Consider the following 21,951-nt stretch of genomic DNA (forward strand, 5'->3'; position numbering starts at 1 on the left):
AATTAGCATATGGAGCTCTTAAATGAAAATAAACCTTTTTTTTTTTGTAAAAAAGGATGTCATATGAGAACTAAGAAAAAAAAGATGCTTTTTCGATTTTTTTAACCCCCAGATCACTTGTGCGTGTATGGTGGAAATCCTTTTCAAGCATGCAGCAAGATAAGCTTTTAGAGGCAATAATATCAACATGGTGTATGGGTTGAGTGTCCAGGAAATGACGACATTTATATTAATTTTCTTGATCAAGTAATTATCTGCCATATCGGTGTGCCGAATCGCGCTATAATAAGTTGAGTTTTTTCTGAACACAAGCAATTATTTTTGTCTCGATTGCAGGCATTTCTCTCAGTCACGTGACTGCACATACTCTGTACCTCAGGATGACTAGGTACAAAAAGCGTACACAACATTGGTACTATTTTCAAATTTATTCTAACCATCACCAATGAATATATAAATCATGTGCGATATTTCAGTACAGTAATATTGAAAACTTACACACCAAATTTGCTATTGACGTATTTCTTATTATTTTTGCGGACACTCGCTAAACGGTGCAAATCTGTGTATTAACTCTTTACTCCGAAAATAACGATATTAATTCTCCAAACTGCGATCTGTTCATCTCTTAAAATGTCCGTTCTGAGTGTTTGGCTTTCAATCAAGAAACATATTCTGAATGACATATTTCTTTTCTTGTTACCTATATACTGAACAATCTAATGATCTTGAAAGGAGAAATTAGTTACTGGTCAGTCTGAAGTTCGTGCAAAATCAATATCCAGCTTTGTCTACGTTCTAGACGGTTCGTTAACCAAAAGTGCTAAGAAGTTCAGTAACACTGACTAATTGGCTACAGTAGATAGTTTCTAAATGTTTTGCTTAGAAGCAATGTTCGTGGGTCATACTTACTTGTAATACATACATACGCACATACATACGCACATACATACGTACATACATACGCACATACATACGTACATACATACGTACATACATACGCACATACATACGTACAAACATACGCACATACATACGTACATACATACGTACATACATACTTGCATACATACGTACATACATACGCACATACATACGTACAAATATACGTACATACGTTACTTTACCACTCCTCATTGGGGCTTTTCAGGGCCAATTCCCACCCATCCCACCCCAGGCGAGGACATCCACCACTCAGTAATCTCGTGCGTGGAAAATTAACGTCTCCTACCCCTAACCCTGCAGGAGACGGGGCCTACGGTTTATTCGTCCTTATCCGAGAAGACAAGAATACCTATCCATTTTTTGATTATAGATAATCTCCTCGCACTAAACACTTTAACGTAACCCCCCCTCCCTTAAAATTTTGTGCCCAGCCAAGACAATGTGATACCTACACAGAATCTGAAAATAACTAGAAACAAACAAGTACTACTTGTAGCCCCTGTGTACTAAAGTTCTATGACGAACAGGGGTAACATTATCCTTTTTTTTTTAGACTAGGGGTGATTACATTGCAAACGTAGCTTTAGTTTTGTCTTCTCATTTTAATGAAGCCTCAATCCTGATGTATAAAAAAAGTACAAATAAAAACTGCAAGTTTTACATAGTAGTTGGTAGTTAACAAAATCAAGTTTATACCAGTAATTTATACCAATTATTGAAATCAAATCCAATTATTCGTACCCGTTCCCTTCTCTCCCTCTAACTATTTATAATAGTCCCTAAAACTTGAAATGAGACGAGAAAAAATAGCTGGGTACTCATTCTTCCCAGATCCCCATCGATTTCTACTCGATCGCACTTTTTCTCGCCTCCAGTGACACTCCGTTACATTAACTGTAATGTTTTTAATGTCATTATCCATTAATTTTATGGAAAATAGGCTTCGTGCTGAGCGCCCTCATCCAGACAACCTGGTCTCTAAAAGTAATTAATCCATTCTGTACTTCCTTTACCAATAAAACTGGAAATAGAAAAGTTAACCATTTTTTCTTAAGGAAACAATTTCACTAATCTCTAAAGCCAAACTCAGTTAATGTGTATTTTTCAGAACCTCATTTCAAACCTTTGGCAGGCGTTTATTTCCCACAGTTCAACTTACCTAAGATAATTTTCCTCTATTTGTTTCATATGAGTTTAAGCAGAGAAAATAATAACATCGGTGTTAATAACTCTAAACACGTTGAAAGGAATCCCAGATACCAAACGCCGACAACCAAACGTATCTGCGCAGTTCTTTGTGGGATTATTTGGAGGAGACACGTATCGTTATCAGGCGACTTAATCCTTGTAAGGAGACCAACACTAATTTCGAAATTCATCCACATCGAAAATGACCTGATCATGATCTGTAAATAATTCACAATAATGTTACACAGTAGCATAGTCTTTTTTTTCTTTTTTTTTTTTTACTGCATCCTATCTTAGCTTGCTTACTACTAGAAAACTACTGTAGACCGCTCACTATAACCAATGCATCTTCATTTTTGCTGTTTTCATTCCCCGGTAGAGAACTTTACGGTGGCTCCACAAGCTTTCAGATGGTAACCTTGGTCGTAAGTCTTCTGGCAATCTAGAACATCCTCAAATCGTATGAACCTTAATCCAGAGGGATAGTTGTCAAAAACGTGACCCAAACGCTCCCAAGAACCATCACTTTGTGCAACTTGCCTTTGAGCTAAAAATGGTTTCTCTCCAGAAAGCTCCCTCATTTTATTGTCAAGAAGCGACACTTTGATAAAAAATCTACCACTGCAACCTTTCCTGATGGCAAACCTGCAGGACACAAGAAATTAATGAAGTTAAATATAAAATGACAGGAAAAAAAGAAAGGAACAAAGTCATTTTGGAGAAGACCTATAAAGTATTGTCCCTAAATAACGTGAGAGGCTAATAAACTGCAAATCCAAACTGAGTGCCACAAGAAGTCTGGGTTACTATCGGCTTTGCTCAACTTCGTTGTGTGAGTGGTCTGAGGAGTTCACACCGTCCCCTTAACCAATTAATTGCAGCACTTGGTCTCTCACATTATCCTGTATTAAAGCTGGTTGCATACGTTCATTTTGGTTTCTCATTGGATCTATAATTAGGATTGTCGAAATCTACATTTGTTCTAATTTATTGATGTGAATCTACTGTTTTAAATTTATGACTGTGACAATAAATCAAGGAGCGCTATCTAGGTAACAAGGTGGTTTGATTTTTTTTGGTTGAAACAAATCTGATACAACCAGCCCTATCTATGAATACAATTAAAACCTGACTTTTCCTTGGCTATAGGTAAAGTCATTTTGTTGCTGTTGTAGCATGCAAGGCGGAAGGGAGGGGGAGGGGGTGTAGAAGGTTCCTTGGAAAACTTTGAGATAGTGATTGTCGTACTTTTTAGAGACAAACAAGCTAAATTTCCAACTCACCACTCAAAGACTTCAATTGCTGGTCTCATTTCGTCTAGATATTCAGCAGTAAAGCCCTGAGTGTCTAGATTGATTGTTTGCACTCTCCAATTGGTAGTTCCGCTAGTTGCGGCAATACACCAGTAACTGCCTCCGTTCTCTTTTGGCCAGTCATCAGTGTCTGAAACAAAGGAAATGACTGAATCATTATGACAAGTAGATCCTGTGCTCTTAAACTTTAACGAAAAAGTCAGAGTCTTGAGCAAGATAATCATTCTCGACTGATAGCTTTCAGATCTGCTTTTGTTGGAAAAATGTTACTATTTTGTATAAATGGTGTGCTGTTGAAATGCTTTACTTCAGTGGTTTGGGAAGAACACGAAATGCATCACCTTGAGAAGTACTGGACTTGATATATGATTATATCTGTTATCAGATATTTCTCGATCATTTTGCAACTAAGTAACTTTTTTTTCATCCATTACCTTTTTCTGTTTATTTTCAAAGTTCATCTAATCTTAATCCTTTCATTGCAAGAATTTTTCCTGTACAAGGTACATCGTTTAAGACATGAATGGATGAAAGAACTGTGTTTTTAATGCAAAGAAACAAAGGGGGTAAGTTTCTAAAGAAACCGTGGTGCTGCCTCGGTGGGGGTAACAAGTTAATTTGGTTTTATCAACTAAGTTGATATTGTAAATTGGCCACCGTAAAGGTTTAAAAGCTGACGTTTCGAGCGTTAGCCCTTCGTCAGAGAGAATTGATTCAATTCATTTTACATTATCAATTTAGCCGGTTGATAAAACCGAACTACCTTGTGTTTTTTAATACGTTTGTCTTTTATATAACATATCATACACTTTATATCCCTGACTTAAATAACGTGTAGGTATACGAGTGTTTTGCCTGTGAACTAGCTATAATGGAGCTTAGTGCATTTCCACTGTAAACTAAACTTGTACATTTACATTTTTTTCTTACCATGGGGGGAATTCTCTAGTCTATATTGATTCAGTGATGGCTGTATCAAATGCCATGGGTCTGTGATGATGTTAGACGCAAAGCCCCTTTCGTCCCAGGTTGTGGCAGGTGCAAAGTTTGAATTTTCCAACAAGTTACCTTGCAATCCGACTGCTATAAAATGTATAAAACAATACTAGACGGAATTAAAAAGGCATGTAGGAGTGCGAACGTGTAAACGTGTAAATGTTGGTTTCATTATTTTGTTCTTTTGATTCAATTTTAAATGAGATTAAAGGTATTTTAAAAGAGCAAAATAGCTGAGTAAAGATTGCCTTGTTGTAGTTTTCTAGTTTAAGTGCTTTTCTCTTTACCTGTCTGAATAATCATGGAATAAAAGCAATTTGGCTGAAGCTCAAAAGATTTAACGAACAAAAAGGAGATCATGAAACCACAAACAGAATTTGATTACCGGCATCTGTGTGAACAGAAGTGGCTGGGCTTCTAATACCAATTCCTCGTTTGGCACTCGCTACAGAGATACAGAATAAATAGTCTCTGTCCGGTTGCAAATCTTCGAGTGTTTTCTCTGTCGCCGATAATTCTACGTCTACCTGTCTCCAATCTGAATTTTCGTCGTTTTCGCGAAAGGAAACGACGTAGTTTGAATAGTCTTGAGTTGGAATGTTCTCAACGGGAACCCACTGTAGCTGAAATATACAAAGGAAACATCAACTGACTCCATAAACAGTATCAACTAAAGCGCATGCGTATGTCCAAGAACCAATTGATAAGCAAGTAACAGGGATAACATTTCTCAAATATTTTAAGATGCTTTTCAAATGCCTCTACATAGGCAAATTCCACAAGCATGTGAAATTCTGATAAGTACTAAATATAAAAACCTCTAAGATTTAGCTCGTTAAGGGCGCCTAAGTACACGCTGTTGTGTGGGAAAGTTTCAATTGAAGGTAGTCATAAGTTGCTGCGCTGCAAGCGTGGAAGATGTTGTTTCTGTTTACTGTGGCGCAAGGAACGGACCTCCTCTGAATTTAAGATTATGTGGTTGTCAGGAGAGTTGATTAAAGTCGACGTGAAATTTCTTGTTATCCTACACCCCCGATTTCACAGGTTATAGACACTGTTTAGTAACAGATAGCAAAACAAAATTGACAGCTGAAAAATTCCTACCAGCAGTCTGTTAATCACTTACTGTTACTGCAGAATTTTTCCTCATGGTAATAGCAATTGGAGCGTCCATGATGACCGCCAAGAAATCAGCTTCTGTGTATGCACTGTGTAATTTGTTGATCGACCCCTCTGCACGAACTCCAAATCTGTACCAGCCCGAGGACGACATGCCTAGAGCTTCAGCCGTTGATGTCAACTGGTGGCTGGTTGACTAAATGTTGAAAGACATTCCGAATAATGAAAATTAAAAGGAAATAATGGTTTGATATTGTCGAGGAGGGCTCAAAAGATCGTTAAAGCTTTCAGTTCTAGGCTATTGCTTAATTTGGAAGAAGCATTGATAAAAAATACTTTCACTATCAGGTTAGAACTATTGATATGATGGAACCGTCGGCTATTTGGGTGCAAACCTCAGCCATGTCAATCTTCATGCATTTAGAATGGTAAGTAGCGTGTTATCAAATTTAGGCTGGATTACTCTCTTACCGACCCCCGAGGAAACCTTAGACAAGATTCTCGCAATCCTTGATTTTTCATGCATTTCTGACCTTCCCCTTAAAAAAAGGCACTACAAGTACAAATCACCGAACACAGCAACATTGTGGGCAATGAATAATTACGGACATTGAGTGAGATGGCTAATATCGTTATCTATCGCGAAAATCAAGCATAGAAATGAATACATGACAAAATGTGTCGCTTCGTGGATATCTTGAACCCTCTCTAGAAACAGCCTAAAACTAAGGGCTAAGGATTTACCCGTTTGCTGAGCATTTAAAAAAATCCGGGTAGAGAGGAGTATGTACAAGTGGCACGCATGAAAAGATTTCTTTTACTAAATAGTTTACCTTACTGGCTCCTTTTTTTGAACGGCTAGAGTCTGACGTTTTCCAAACGCTCAATTCGAAATCTGTGGACGAATATCCTTCCCAGGACACTTTAACACATTTGTCGTCAACTTGCAAAACTTCAACATTGGTTGGAGATTCTTCGCAGACCAGAGTCTCTGTAGAGTAACCGATAGAGTGAAGTGAAATAACTTGGCCTTGGCTTCCTTTGGGCTGGACTTTCGCCACAAACTTGTCAATCCCCTTTACAGAGAAATTTTCTGTGTTGACGCTGCAAGAGATAGCATCTTTCGATACCTCGTCCGAAAACGGAATAAGAGTGGTAGTTCCACTTTCCTCTTTCCTTGTTTGTACTATTTCTATCAAATATCGAAGAGCTAGATGTACAGGAGTCCAAGTTATCTTCAAAGTTGAACTTCCTGGATCGAAAGTTATGTGGATTGGTAAAGCTGGCCTCAACCAGACCACTTCTTCTTTAGAAAAGGAGAAGCCACTTGGAAGACAAACCTCCGCTTGTGTTTCGATCATCTGAGCAACCCCTTTGTAGCGACCATCAATGGAAGTAGTTACAACACTTTCATCAAATTCTGTGACCTCTCTTCCTCCTCTATTACATTTTAACTCTTTACATCCCAGCAGCGCCTCTTTGATATCTCCTTCTTTGGTTTTCACTTTGGTGCCATCGATAACTCCAAGTCTTACAGTTCCATCACCAGAAGATAAACAGCTTACGATCATGCGACGTGTATCGTTGTTAAAGGTGATGTTGACGTCCATTGGTGAGGAGCAAGACAGAATAGTCGATTCAGATTTTGTGCTCGCTCCTCCAATGTTGACCTCATCTCCTAGCACCATAACTTGTGATTGGTAGAGCCCATTGGATTCTAACGACATCGATAATACGTCAAATTCCTTCTTCATCTGGTTGCCAACTAGACACAAATCGTGGGTTACTCTCTCTTCAGAAGCTATGAATTCAGTCTTAGAGTTAAAGACTTGGATTCCATACCCAGCTGCCGATTGCACGGATTTCCAGGTTACAGCGAAAACTCCGTTTTTATATTCCTGTGTCACAGAGGCAGGTGGATCAAGCAAACACACTTCGTTCGACTTTTTCACCTCACTAGGCAAATTATTTTGATCCCCAATGTTCACAACGAAAACTTGATATGTCGCACCTTGCGGTTCGTTCGCTGGGTTGATAGGAAACTTTAACAGCGTGTGATGAACTGACTGATCTACGACATCTTGTTTAACAACAAATTCCTGCTTGCTCAAGTAGTTACTTTTGTGAGCAATGTCCTCTAAAAACAAAGTGAAGTGTCCAGATTTTGAAGAAATGACCGACTCCAACTGTCTAGACTGGATGTTATACTTCAAGGAAACGCTTTTCGGGGAATCCCCGCACTTTAAGTCAGTCAGGCTTACAGAGGGTGGGCTGTTCATCCACTTTGCATTACCTTTTGCAACGACTCTTGTTGCAAATAGGCCACCATCATTAAAGCTCATTTTATTGACATCAAAAGAATAGGTTACTGTTGGGGACCAAGTACCAGCTGACTTCGGAACAAAATGTTTGCCTGCTATTTTGGAAGGCGTAGTCTTACTAAAAACTTCAATCACATGAGACTCTGCTTCAGGAACTGATTTGAAAGCGACTTTCAGCATTCTATCTTTGAATGAGTATTCCTGACTAACAGAGGCAGGTTTTGGCAATTGGGAAAACTCTGTACTTGATGTCGACGGCATGCTGGGAAGATGAAGAGTATCCATACCCTGGGCAATCACTGACACAACGTACATCATGCCAGTTTTCAGCTGTATTTCATCCATTTCAAACACCACCTCGTCCTTCTTTGCTTCGCAAATTAGCTTTTTCGCGACGCTTGAATTAGTTGTCTTCTCTCTTATGTTAACTTCATACATTTTTGCTCCTGTGATAGGTCTCCAGAAAACGGTAAGTTTATTGCTCTGAGGGTCGTATGATGGGGATACACCTTGAACTTTAGAAAGGAAGGAAATTTTCTCCGTATTACTAACAAAGACACTTGCGAGCGCTGCCGGTTCTCCCAGGGAACATATGCGAATACTGTAGGGACACCTCGCATGACCAGCTATTTCACTGACTTGTACTTTAAGGATCGATTTAAGATTGCCCCCCGTCCTTCTTGCAACCTCTCTTGAAAAGATTATGCTATCTGGTTCGGCCGAATTTATCTCACAGAGGAATCGTGAGATTTTTTGGGTGGCGCTCACTTTCCATTCAATGGTCAGTTGCTGTGGCTTTGAATCGTACGTGACATGAACATCATTGGGTGCCGCTACGAGGTGAAGTTCCTCTGAGTATCTGAATTCTCCTGGCACTGCGTCTTGTGCCTGAGCACAAACACGAACCCGAGTCTCGCCGGGAGCTCCGGCAGTAAGTTTCTCTGCGTAAAACACGTGAGATATCTCTTCTTTTTCAGAATGCCCCTTTACGATGGCACTTCCGACTATGGTACCATCATGGGTTATCACTTCAGCTTTGTAATCAACCGCGAACTTGACTTGAGAAAATCTGATATAAACCTCCCTTCCATCACGCCTTGAATGAACGTCAAGTTCTGACGGCTGTGGAAGGAGAGGCTTGACCTCTTTTGATACCAACTGCTCCTTTCCTTCAAACGTTATATCATCATGAAGGTAGACAGCCTGGACAGACACTTTGAAAAATTTGCTGTTGTATTTAACTGTGTCACCTTTCCACTTGACTTTGTTCTCTTCAGTGGTCTTGTTTAAAAGAACTGTCTCCATTTCTCCGAGGTCAAATCGCGACAGTCTCACATTGTATTTTACATTTCGTTCCAGAGGTTTCCAGTAAACTGCAACTTCATCTAGTTCTGCAAGGGTAATTGTCAGGCCTGAAACAATTAGCCGATCTTGTACAATTTTTCTAGCTTCTGCTTCTTTCCTCTCCGCCTCATCTTTTCTTTTCTCTGCCTCTCTCTGCTCTTTGGACTTCCCAGTGAAAAAGCTGATAACGCCTTTGATGAAGGAAATGAAAGCCCCCAATCCTGCAACCACGACAGAAACTTGAGCTATGACGGATGCAGCGCTGATAGCGAGTTCTGCCAGAGATGCGCCTCCCTCAGCCACTCTAAAGGGAAAAAAATAAATCTGCAATTATAATAAAAACCATAACATTAAGAGTTCTTCCACATAGTGTAACCGAATCTGAAAAATGATATGCTGAAACAAGGACGGATCCATAAATTTAATTGCATAAGTCTCTAGGAAAAATATCATATTCGGATATCCGTTTCTAAGACTAAGTTTTATTTTCCAATCATTACTTATTTAAACGACAATGAGGAGTGCACTTACGAGGCAAGCGTCCTAGAAGCAGTCTCCAAGACCTTCTCGGCATTTGATACCTCTTCCGCCATGGTTTCGAGCGTCTTCTCAGCTAGGTCTGTTAGATTGGGACTGTGTGCTCCACGACATATAAGACCTGAGAGGACTTTACGTGAGAGCTTAATCCCACCAAAGGCTGCCATAAACTTGGTTAACTGTTTCCGCTGAGAAAAGACTTGATCTGCAATATTTAAAGATTTTTTTGCAACCTCTTGGATTAAAAACCCAGGTAAGTCGCTCAACCGGAATTCTCGAGAAGGCTTCGTAATCGTTACCACCATCTCTGGGAAATCAGTGGTAAGAGAAGGCTTGTCAGTGGCAATCATAATATCAAGCTTCCCTTGCAACCTTAACGCAAACCAGGCTTTGGGATCTTTGACCGACATTTGCTGCACATTTAGCCTGCACTTCGTCGTGATGACCTTGTCAAAGGCCAGTCCAACAAGCTTCTCGCACGGGCTATCGATGAGTTGGCTTAGCTTCTCAAACTCCTTCGCGAAATCAATGAGTTTCTGTAGTTCAAGAATGACAGGCCAATTTCGAATCATGAATCCACCTTTCCGACTCCATTCAAACTCAACACAGGGACGGGAAACTCCGATGAGTTCGCCACTGTAGGTTACTTTCCCTACAAAGCACTTCTGGTTTACATCATAACCCAATGTACATGAACCAAGTTTTTCTTGAAGGAGTTTAACGCCAGTTTGCAAATGGAACTTAGTTTGACCTTCGTAACGAGATATCTCGATTTCTGGACCCTCGTCATCTTCAAAGTTCTTCCCAGTAAGTGTTGCAACAGCCAGATCAATTTCAAACTTGGTAAATCCCTTGATGCGCATACCTCTTCTGTCTATTGACAATTCCACTCCAAAAGCACAGTCAAAGACCTCTATTTCAGTCTCACCTTTGAAACCTTCCTTGAAGGTCTTTCCATTCATCTCGATGTTGCATTTTGCACAATAAATTTCTCCCTTCTTAAAGCTTATGTCCAGATATCCTGGTGGCCATTTTCCTTTGAACAAGGCGGCAAAAAGGTCATCAATACTCAGGGGTTGGCTGAGATCGAGCGACACCATTGCTACAACTGGTTTGCCCTCTTGGAGAAAGATGAATCCCGTCAGCGCTGCAATAGGTTTGTCCTCACTTGGCGAACCGGACTTAAAGAATTTGACTGTGCCACTTATGCTACAATCAGGAACAATCGAATCCTGTTCATCTTGATCAAATTTCCAGCTAAGATGAAGTTCTGGATCCTCAATTGAAATTCCAAACATTCCTAGTGGCTCGTGTATGGTGTCTGGATCAAATTCAGCTTCCATAATAAAATCGGCCTTTGACTCTGAGATCTCCAATCCTCCACTGAATGTGATCGGCTTGGAATCTTCAGTTAATGTCAACCGCATCCTTCCTTTCAAAGTCAAAGTCTTCCCCTTTGATGGCTGGTACATCAGGGTAATTTCGTGAAATTGTAGGTGTCCACCAAAGATTTCCATTTGCGGAATATGAGCCATAAACATTGTATCACTCCCATTCTCGGCAATGTGAGCTAAAAGAACAATTTCTGAGTGCTTATCTGTCTCTTGAATTTTGGTGACGTTTGACAATAATTTCGACTCTCCTTTGGTAAATTTTATCTTCGCAAAAGCGGTCATTCCACCTTTCATTTTTTGATCGGAGATTCTTTGGCTGTCTAGGTTGGTAAATGGTACGTCAGCCACTAGTTGTTTGTTCCTAAAGACTTCAAGCTTATAGATTTCTTCCAACATTTCTGCGACTTTCACCTGCTCAAATTCCTTTGAAATCACGCACAAGTTTGCATTCTGTACCAGAATAACCTCATCAACAACGTTAAGACTCTCATTGATTGAGGAAAATCTGAAATCATTTCCAAGACTTAGACCGAACAGAAAACCGTACTTAGAGGAATTCTCGCCAGACGCTGCTTGCTTGACTATCAGTGATCCTGTTCCAAACCCAGCTACAGCTCCGAAAAACATAAGTATTCTCTTCGAAACATTAACAGACAAATACGCTTTGGTGAAACTGGGAAAGCGTACAGTGGCATCAGTTCCGTTTGGAAGGAGTCCTTTCCATGAATTCGAAGGATCCGAACCAGTAGCAAATGATTTAGTTAGGATGTCCAGGTCAATATATGCCGGATTCTGCACAGTGCCAAATACAACAGTTTCACCTTTACCGTCATGGTAAACTTCAACAGCCACATCTAAGGTGCCCTGTACAAGAACCTTTCCATTAAGGCAGACGGAGCCACTCCACGTACTCGAACTACGTTGTCTTGTAAAATGTACCTTGCCACCGAGATTGTGAACGGTCAGGGTACTAATCCCAACATCAGTGGTCCACTTGCTTTGGGACTCACCTTCTAATTTGAGGGAAATTGATTCTTCACCTTTTTCTAGTCTGAAAAGGAAAGAGCTTAATGTAACACTCCTAGGAAGACTGAAAGGTACATCAGGAGATATCAGGTTGGCCATCTCCTCAAAATCGACTTTCGTTGAGCCATCTGCCTCATTAAAGAGACCTTCCAGTACCAATCCTAACTGCGTGTCTCTTTTGAACGTGACATTTAAGGGGAGTTTACCGATGCTTAAAATTCCGGCGATGAAGATTTCTGCGTGGACAGGATCTTTTGTTTTATCCAGATGATACTCAAGTCTTGCCTCGTTAAGCTGAATGAGCGGCGTCTCGAGTATAGTTATCGTTGCTCTCGTCTTGACTACAACATCCATCTTTCGAATGCGAAATGGGGACGCTTCAAATTGAAGACGCGCTTCCTAAAAGCAACAGAAAGAGGAATAGCGGGTTAAATTGTAAAATAGTTGTTATAGGTTAGAGCAAAATTACCGAACGAAACTCATCTAGCATTTACCTTTAATCCGATGTTAAGGAAATCTGGGGATCCATCGACTTGTGGAACTTCGTCCTCTGTACTCTTCAACCCTACAATTCCGAGTAAGGATGAGAGTGTCAGTCCTCCATGAGAATCTGGTTTGATTACCGCTTCCAAAATAGTACTGTTTGATTCCTGGCTTGTAGAGGAGAGCTCCACCATAAAGCTGAGGGTCTGTTCGTTGCTTTTAAAGTGCCCAACGACTGAGACGCGCTGTGTAGCATTACCAGGCAGTTCAGTCATGTATATCAGACAAAGCTGGTGCAAGATAAAGGGTCCAAGCGTAAGGCAACCATCCAGTCGCACCCGTACATTTCGTACATGCCACTGCTCCTCTGATGAAAAACTCAGAATTACTCTAACTTCTTGAACATGTAAAGATTTGACCTGTATATATGCATTACTGCCGGAACAATCTTCCATTTGCCTTGGAAAGAGACGATCCAAGCACTCATCCGTTGACATATTATCCACCAAGACGTAGTGTCCAAGTAATTCCTGACGTTCTGTGTCAAAAGTCAAGGTTGCGTAAGTCGTAGGATTCAGATATCCTCGCAGTGAAAGGGACACTGCGGAACCTCCTCGGACATTGGAAAAACGCACTGTTACTTCAAGGTTGTAAAGACTAATACTACCGATGGTGAGGGTTCGCTTTCTCAATACCGCCTCGATCTTAGATAGTTTGAATGTAGAACCGTTATTTTCAAAGGAAATGGCAGCCCGAGAAACCGTCACGTCTGAGATTTCATCGATGATAGGAACATTGTGTGACACGGAAAACCCAATACCTTCAAGGAACTGTTGAAGGGTAAACGAATCATCTTCATTTTCGAACGTCAAAGTTCCAGGCACATCTGATCCAGGCAAGGAGAATGCAGCTCTGCACGTGAACTTGTTAAAAACCAGCAACTTCATCTCTGTCTCTGCATACCACTGATGACATCCATACTGCACCAGAAAACTTGCATCTTGCATGGTGAATTTTTCTTCAATAATTGAACATTGCGGAACAAAGAGGGACAGAGAAAAAGATTCAATCGCGCGCTTCTGGTAGTTTACATCGAGGCTAATTTTATCCAACAGGATTGCATTCAGGATATTTTCCATAAACGGAAAGAAAGACATAATTGACGTCATCTGCTGTCCGAGACCGACAGCTTCAAGTGCTGATTGTATCGATATCTCTGAAAGGTTTGGACATAATGAAACGCTACAAGTATAACCCTGGGAATTTTGATGATTGGAAGCATCTACTGGCCACAATGAGAACTTTGAATCCAAGAATGCGTTGGCATCTGTGGATGTGGCGACCGCTAACTTAAATTGGACTTCAAAGCCAACTTGAGGGTGACTGCTGAGGGGATTGAAAATCGTGACCGTTGCTTGGCTGCCCTGAGGTGAAGAAAAACCACTGGGAAGTATTGATGCAAAGTTCTCGAGCGTAAACCCAAAGGTTAGAGAAGAAACCTGAGTCACGTAGTAACTTTGGATATCCTGGACAACACGAATGGTTGGATTGGAAAGTTGCAAATCCTGGATGACTTTGTTTAGTAAGGGGACAGCTAGTTCTTGGATGTTTACTTGAGGATCCAACATCTTTACCACTGATAGGAAATTGGCGTCATGAGAAAATGAAATAATCACCTCAGGAACAGCTGTCGATGTAGGTACCATTCTCAGATTTACAGCGATTGTCCCGATGGTAGCTTCGCATTCTACGACAAAGTCACTCCTTTCAGTGCGTGGCTTTTTTACAGTGACATGAAATTGGGATAAGTCTATAACTAGTGTTCCACCCAAAGTGACTTGATTCTTTTCGGTTGGAATAATTAGGTAAAAGTCTCCAGTCAGTACTTCGACGGCTAATGGAGAGGTGAAATAGTTAACTGTCGAAAGCAAACGATCTACCTTCCAGGTAAATATGTCTAAAGCCAAAAGTTGCGTCGGGAAACCCTTTGCTAAAGCCTCCAAGGGAAGGTATCCCGCTACACGCTGTAGTATTGTGCCTAAGGTCAGGTTGTCGCGGTTTTCCAGTGGCACACCTCCAAGCGCATTCAAATACATGTCAACGGATGGTTCTTTCGGTTTCATATGCTCGCTGACACGTAAGGTGTAGTTCGCAAAGCCAAGAGACGTTGTAATCCGAAGAGACATGTCTGGTCTGGAACATGGGTCTTTCACTACAATCTCTAGCGTAGTAACTGGGGATGCGTCGAACGTCATGGGGCGCAATTTTGTCACGACCTGGATTTTGCTTGAAATGACTTCGCTATCCATGGAAGATGAGAGTTCAACCATAGATAATTCCATATCGACTTCGTTATCCAGGGCTTCACATGCAATAGATCCGGGTAGTACTTCCTCCTTTAGGCGCTCCACGTTTGAAAGACCGAGCAAAAGTTCGAGTGCACTTCGAACATTGATTGATTTCTGGTCGCTTTTGGATCCTCGTGACTTTAAGAATGCCTTGAAGGATACCCATGTTTCATCTTTCAATGGACCGGAAAACGTCCTGTGGTCGAAAAAGAAGGAGCTGCCTTTACTTCTTTTATTGGTACGTTTGAGGGAGCCGTTGTCTTCCAAAAAGTATTTTCCCTTGGGAGATTCTTTGATTAAAAATCCGCCTCCCGTGGCGTTCTCGAGCCAAACGTTTTGTTCAACCTGATAACCTGTTTCAGACTCGCCCTGAAGGGTAATCACATTGAAATCGCTAGTGATGGATGGAGCATTGGAGACGTTGAGAATATTCTGGGCACCCTTCTTGGGAGTCAGGAAGAGTTGCCCGTCGTTCTTTACTTCAAGCCAAAGAAATTTTTCGTCTGATCCTTTCGTTTTGATATAGAATTGGTCAACGTTGGGAAGAAAAGACCTCCGCGGAATAGTGAATCCAACGTTATCTTTCAGTCGTTGGGAAACATCGATTCGTATTCTGTCGTCGTTTTCAAATTTGCTTGTTCCAGTAGGTGCCGTGTTAACGTCCTCGTTGGGGTCGAGCTTAAAGGAAACGTTATTCTTCAGATAATAAAGAGAAACAAGCTTTTTCCACTGCTCGTACGGTTTTACATTAACATCAGGAAGATATGCAGACGGAACGTCTCCCCCAGAGGTGAACACGATTCTGCATGGCTTGTTCTTTTTCACGGCAGCTTTTATGATTCCCTTGATGACATCTGGTGAAGGGTGGCCATATCTTCCGCTGGCAGATACGTAGTAAGTCTTGGAATGGAAGGAATCGAAAAAACCTTCAATACCAATTTTGTCTGCAAAGTAGTCTCGAAAACTTTTGTCATGACCCATGAGGCCTTCGACTTGACGCCACCAGTCTACCTTCCTCCTCTTCAGATCTGTAGAAACACTTGAAAAACCTAATTTATCGGCAACAGATTTCGTAAGATTCTTCCAGTTTGCTAAACTATTTAGAGCTTCTAGATTCTTGCATGGGTCGACGCATCCAGACTGCTGCTGAAGTGCTGCCACAACCTCAAGGTGCTTCGCTTTTACTCTGTGAAACAACTCTTCTAATGTTTCCTTCGTTGTGTTTTTTAGTTGCTTTTTGATTACCCCCTGAAACGTTTCGGCGATCCTCTGAACGGTCTCTCCATTCCCCATTTTAGATGTTCTAATCAGCTTCCGGCGAACGTAATCAATGTCTCTCTCCTCTTCAGGGTTCTTTTCGAAGACAATCTTCCGGTTTAGACTCAACGAAAGTAGAACCATCGCGGCCAAATTTTGAGAGGCCCAGGTAGGAGGCATGACCTTTCCCAAAATGCTGTTCTCAGGGCTCCCGTGGTGAGGTAACTTGAAGATGTCCAGATCTTTAGCCCCGTGACTTCGAAGCATTGCAACAATGTCATGGCCGTAAGCATCCCCACTCAAACAAATCTTGCCTCCTTCTTTAGTGAAGAGAATGATACTCGATTTGTTCAAATCGTCGTCTTCCGTACCCTCTTTCAACTTGCTTCTTTGTTCCTCCTCGGAGTGAGGCTCGTCATTGTTGTGACGCTGATACAAAACACCAGGCGAAGTAGGAAAAGAAAAGATGATATCATTTCCGAAAGCATTCTGTATGTCGTCAATGTCTAGGCTTATCTTGAATTTGGTTTTTAAGAGAAACTCAGAAAAGCTACGATAAGCTTTTTTGTCCTGAACAAATTTTTTTGTGAGTAAAACAGGACCATTGCAAACCAATCTTTTGTCTGGGTTGGCTGATGTGACGCTTTGTTGGTACTCGTTGGGAAGAAGCTCTCTAAAGAGTCTTTCCACACCATCCAAGTGATCGGCGTGTGGATGTGTGACGATTGCCCCGTCGAGTTTAACTCCTGACAAAGATTGGATTTACACACAAAAGGCGTCAAACGCGAGGAGGAAATAGTTAACGAGAAAAAGAGTAGACGATTGCACGTTACAAGATGATGATAGTTCTTGATGATTACGAGTCTGCAGTGAATTAATAAATTTCTATAGCACCGCCAACCTCCTCTGAAACAATTTTTTGTGCAACTTCCTGTACAAAGGTGGAGCTAAATTTAAAGATCCAAGAACTCATGAACAATAGCTGAACGAGTCAAAATTGTATGTAAAATTATATCATAATGTCTTAAAAAATCGTCCTCGTTCTTCACAGTTCGCATTCGTATTAGGTAGGTTGAGAAAGATGTTTATGTCGAATGACAAAATTGAACTTCTTGCCGTCTTTTCTCAGAATGTTTCAGTTTGTGACCGGGATTTTTTCGATCCTGCATAAGTGTGTGTGAGAGGATTGCTGGAAGAGTTGGAAAGTAACGATTATGTTTTCTAGCTTCCCTGCTGACGTCATGAAAAAGTCTTTCTAGTTACGTTGTTCTTACAGTACAATCTCAACTGTTAATGTACCTGTACTGTTTGGAATCTTGGCCAGACTCGTCAGAGTACAAAGAAGATACTGATAGTAGGGCTTTGCCAATTGTAACGTGGTCAGAGCCTTGATTCTGTTCTCTTCTGTCCCCCCTGCGCCAACGTGCCGAATCGGACCCCCATCCACCAAGTAAAATCGACGCTTGTTCTCTACAAGAATAAAACGATTTAAGACAATAGAACATTCCCTCAGCCACTGATACCTCACCCTCACCCTAGCCTATTACTGACATTACCGAGTTTGTATGTAGATATTGATAAACTAGGATTCTGTCATTTCTTACTACTTGCCTGATTGAAATTCCAAAATGGAGGCGTCACCGAAAGCGGCGTACACGACATGTAAATACGCCTGGATGTTACTCATAGTTTTGTCTCACTGAGTGGCCATTACTTCATTCTAAAGGAAGTACAAGAGGAGGTGTCAGTGAGGATGTACATACTACGCGCGCGTGCAAACCATGACATTTTGAAGAAGAAGCCTGGAATCATGCGTACTGATCTTCGCCTGACGGTTTTGTGTACGCTTTGCGGTTTTGTTTACGTTAAGTGTTGAGCGACACAGCCGTGAGTGAAGCACACGAGAGTGCCAGATAACCAGGCTTTCAAAAGTATTGTTCGATTTACTTCCAACTACAAGATGTAAACACCTGTTCTGAGCGGAAGATAATACCAATATCATGTTCTTTAGGATTGGGTGAAAGAAGATAATCTGACGGCCGTTCTTCCGTCATATGCTTGAGGGTATTGTCCGACCAAACAAAGAGCGAAGGTGAAAACCATGCGATAGATATATGTGAAACAGTTTACAGATAGAATATTTTTGAAAATACATTTTAAGTCAACTATGAAATTCTACGGTGGATGAAGTACCTCTTCCTCAATGTCTCTATAGATATATTCACCTACTTCCGCCCTACTTTCATTTTGACTTTGCATCGATTTTTGTCGACCTGTATATATTAACCATTTTCCGTTACACACAGTTACGTGGACTGACTGACTACTGCGTGACATGTCTGAGCGATCTCAATAGTACATGGTACGCCCCCTCCATTCGAGTACACAGAAAAATGCTTCACTTCCCCGATACTCGGCACTTCTTGGACCAATCCAAAATACCTAAATACCTATTTATTCCTTAGCGAGACTGTCAAATGTTCAAATTGCTCAATATTAACTAGCCTCAAGTCTTTGGCTCACAAATAGAGGTAGAAACAACCACTAGAGCAATTGTTTTCGTGAAAGAAAACGAAATGAGTTTGACTGATAATGACATGCTGCATTGCGAAATCGATAGCCGAGTGACTCCTTTACATCGAAACTTCCCCCTCATTTGAAATCAGTGCTATCCCAGATTAAATAACTTCAAAACGATAAAAACCTCCTGCTTTCATCATTATGGAATGTAAAAATTGCGCATTTTCAAGAACGCGCTCCGGCGTTGTTATGCTTCACCTCGTTTCATGTCTGACACAACACTTTCGTTTTCACCAAACCAACGATTTCCTTCTGCATCGTTCCACAAGTGTAACCCACTGACCGAAAAAGAATGATTGATAGAGTGAAATCCAATAAGATTTACATAGGAATCTCTTGCCTTTACAGCACCGTGACGCTGAAAAACAAAAGCACAGCGCTTCGCTGAATTGTGATTCCGCACTGTGATCCTAAGGTGTCCATTACATAGCCATATGATCTCATATAATATATAATTTATGTTATGGATACGCTGTATATTGTGTAAACACAAAAGCTATTGTTTCGTTCGATTCTCGGTAAAACTGCTTCTTGGAATTTTTTTTTTTTTACCCCTCTCCCCGAGAAATATTCGTTTTCGTGGAAATGATAACATTTTCTTCATGATTCACCCATCCACGGAAATATTTAGCAATACAGCACAACAAATGATTAAAAAACTGCAATGTTTTTAATAGAATCTTTCATCGCTGAAGATGTAAAGATGGTCACTGTTTAGCGAGAATCAACGAGGAGCGAGATGATTCAAAGCTGGGCATAAATTCACTCAATGATCATTGCGTGACAAACGGAAAGGGCGATGTTGCCTGACCCCCACCTGCGAGTGTTTTATTTGTACAACAAGTATCACATAGAAGCGAATCAAGCCACAGATGAACATTTTAGATCGATAAGCAAAAATTGAAGACTTCCAAGTCTAGATAGGACTGTTGACCTCCTCTAGAGTTATTTACTGATCTTTGGTCATTTTCATCATGTAGCGTGACTGACGTTCTCGCAGCAAGTCACTTGAAGAAGAAGAGTTGGTCGCTGCATTGGACAATGCTCTCAACTCGCTCGAGTTGAAACTCTTTATTGATGTCAAATGTTAGAACTGGAAGGAAAAAAAAGGAAAAATATTTATATATTGTACAGCTCTCCCACAATCAGTTATTATGCATGGAGTGTCCACTTGCAAGAGAGCCTAAACAGAAGAAAAATAAAATTTTTACTTTGAAGTATCCGCGTCCGCTTACGGAAGATTGTCCACTAACGGGAATGTGTACAGAGCCTGTCCGCTCACGAAATTGTCCTTTAGCTCTCTCCCTTAGTGGAAAGCGGACTGTAATAAGGAGTTAGCAGTGGTTGGCTACTCCTTTTGGCTACTCTTCTAACGTTAAAAGAAATATCCAACCACCGCCTTCCTTTAGGAGAGCGGAAGCAGTAAAATTTTCCTTTTCGCTTTGGTGGCATACCGGAAGACAGTTGAACCCTCAATCGTTTAAGATAGAGCTACATCAGTTTCATTCCAGCCGAATCAAGGAAACAGAATCCACCCAGAGAAAATTGGAATTATTTTCTCTTGAATACAAGCATGACATCCACTTTACTCAATCATTGTTGGGAGGCCAAATGCTTCATCGTATCAATAATTCAACGGAGTTTTTTTGGGAGGGGGTATAGACTTGGACCGATTATGGTCATAAATCTGGAGGAGGAGAAAACACTTTAAATGTGTTTGTCTTTAGCTCTTGAACTCCAAGTCAATAACAGAGGGTAAGAAGTCACCAAAATATCTTATTCGAGCTGAATTTGGCATATTACGGTCTGAAATAGAATCAGGATTTGGAGAACGTAGCGGTTAAGCCTTGCAAGATTTTAAATGAGTATCCTTTCTTCATTACGTATATAAGGTACAGCAGATCTAGAGGTCATTTACGGGCGGTATCAGATCGTCATTTCTTTCGTAAAGAAATCTCGACCTCTATTTGCTAACTAGTTCTTGCTTTAATTACTTTGTAAGCCACAAACTGTTGAATCAAGTCAAAAAACCGATGCATTACAAAGCAACGAGTCTTGATGGCTTTGATTGACTACAACATAGCTGTGAGATTGCTGTAAGCCAATGCTCGTTTCCCTTGGACATTTTCATTTACACCTCTTTATTTCAAACACTCTATATTTTAAACGTTTCTCTAAAATTAAAACTTAAGGCGCACGGTGCTAATGGTTGACTAGTCGAGCGATCGCACTAAGTGAGTTATAAAGAAACGCTTTTTAATCCCGGGTCCAGTATTTGTAAATTGCCGAGTCATTTAAGTTCACGCAACTTTGTTTTGACACAAGACAAAACAAGAGAGAATTTATGTCAGCAGGCACATAATGTTTTAATGGGTCGGAGGGGCGGACGGGAAGGTAGTTAGCTCGAATTCCTGACGTATGAACCAAACACGCACAGTGTAAATGGGCCGATTTCTGTCACCATCTTTAGGTACTCAACTCCAGTCGTTTAGAATTTTAAGGAAACTTGGAAACAATACGCACAGTTTCAGTCGGGAGGGAGGCAGGCAGATAAGCTGAGCTGGTTCTTTTAAGTTTTAACTTGGTTCTGTGAACAAACGAAAGAGAGAGTTGGCGAAGGTAGAGGAAAGAAACGAGGGCATTGTTTATCTCGTGTATATTTAGAGAAATAACAATGTGTAATAAGGTATCTGTTGTGATATTCTGCTCTCTGCCCGGAGGATGTCATCATGAATGAGTGACAGGACACTTAGACAAACCCTTCTTTAAAGTTCCGATCTGATGGGTTTTAGAAATCGCGTTTATCGATGAAGCACGCGTCGATTAGGTTTGCTCGAGGCGCAGTCAAGAGCCACTCTAACGTCTTGAGTACTTTTAAAACTCCCCGTTTTCCTCTTATTCCAATGGATGCAAAGCTGTTCCATGAAACAGTCTTCTAAACATTTTAAACACTGTTTTTTAAAGAAGAGTTTGCTCTGCTTTGCTTCAAAGCGTTTACGTACGTCATCGGCATTCTAAGTGGAAACAAGAAACACGCCCTCGCGCCCGAATTTGTTTACATGAATTTACAGGTTATGCTTTGGAGATTTGTTACTCTCTG

The 21,951-nt window shown here is 40.9% G+C and overlaps 1 protein-coding gene across 1 annotated transcript; it reads right to left on the bottom strand.

Moving 5' to 3' along the window:
- Positions 1-1,527: 1,527 nt before the first annotated feature.
- Positions 1,528-19,280, bottom strand: LOC111329079 (uncharacterized). The gene is made up of 11 exons (XM_022933683.2): positions 19,050-19,280; positions 17,883-17,991; positions 17,571-17,741; positions 12,678-17,017; positions 9,758-12,582; positions 6,395-9,530; positions 5,569-5,757; positions 4,828-5,065; positions 4,377-4,529; positions 3,417-3,576; positions 1,528-2,778 (listed from the first exon to the last, which is right to left on the bottom strand). Exons 2-11 carry the CDS (start codon positions 17,956-17,958, stop codon positions 2,499-2,501), a joined length of 11,568 nt encoding a protein of 3,855 aa, XP_022789418.2. The 5' UTR covers positions 17,959-17,991; positions 19,050-19,280; the 3' UTR covers positions 1,528-2,498.
- Between the last annotated feature and the right edge of the window lie 2,671 nt (positions 19,281-21,951).

The sequence above is a fragment of the Stylophora pistillata genome, chromosome 8 (assembly GCF_964205215.1).
Source record: "Stylophora pistillata chromosome 8, jaStyPist1.2, whole genome shotgun sequence".
NCBI classification, from domain to species: Eukaryota; Metazoa; Cnidaria; class Anthozoa; order Scleractinia; family Pocilloporidae; genus Stylophora; species Stylophora pistillata.

Coding starts and splice junctions, on each gene's coding strand:
- LOC111329079 (XM_022933683.2), bottom strand. CDS start 17,958: ATGAGTAACATCCAGGCGTATTTACATGTCGTGTACGCCGCTTTCGGT. Junction 5,758..6,394: donor CAAAAAAAGGAGCCAGTAAG/GTAAACTATTTA, acceptor TTCAACATTTAG/TCAACCAGCCACCAGTTGAC. Junction 4,530..4,827: donor TTCTGTTCACACAGATGCCG/GTAATCAAATTC, acceptor TACATTTTATAG/CAGTCGGATTGCAAGGTAAC.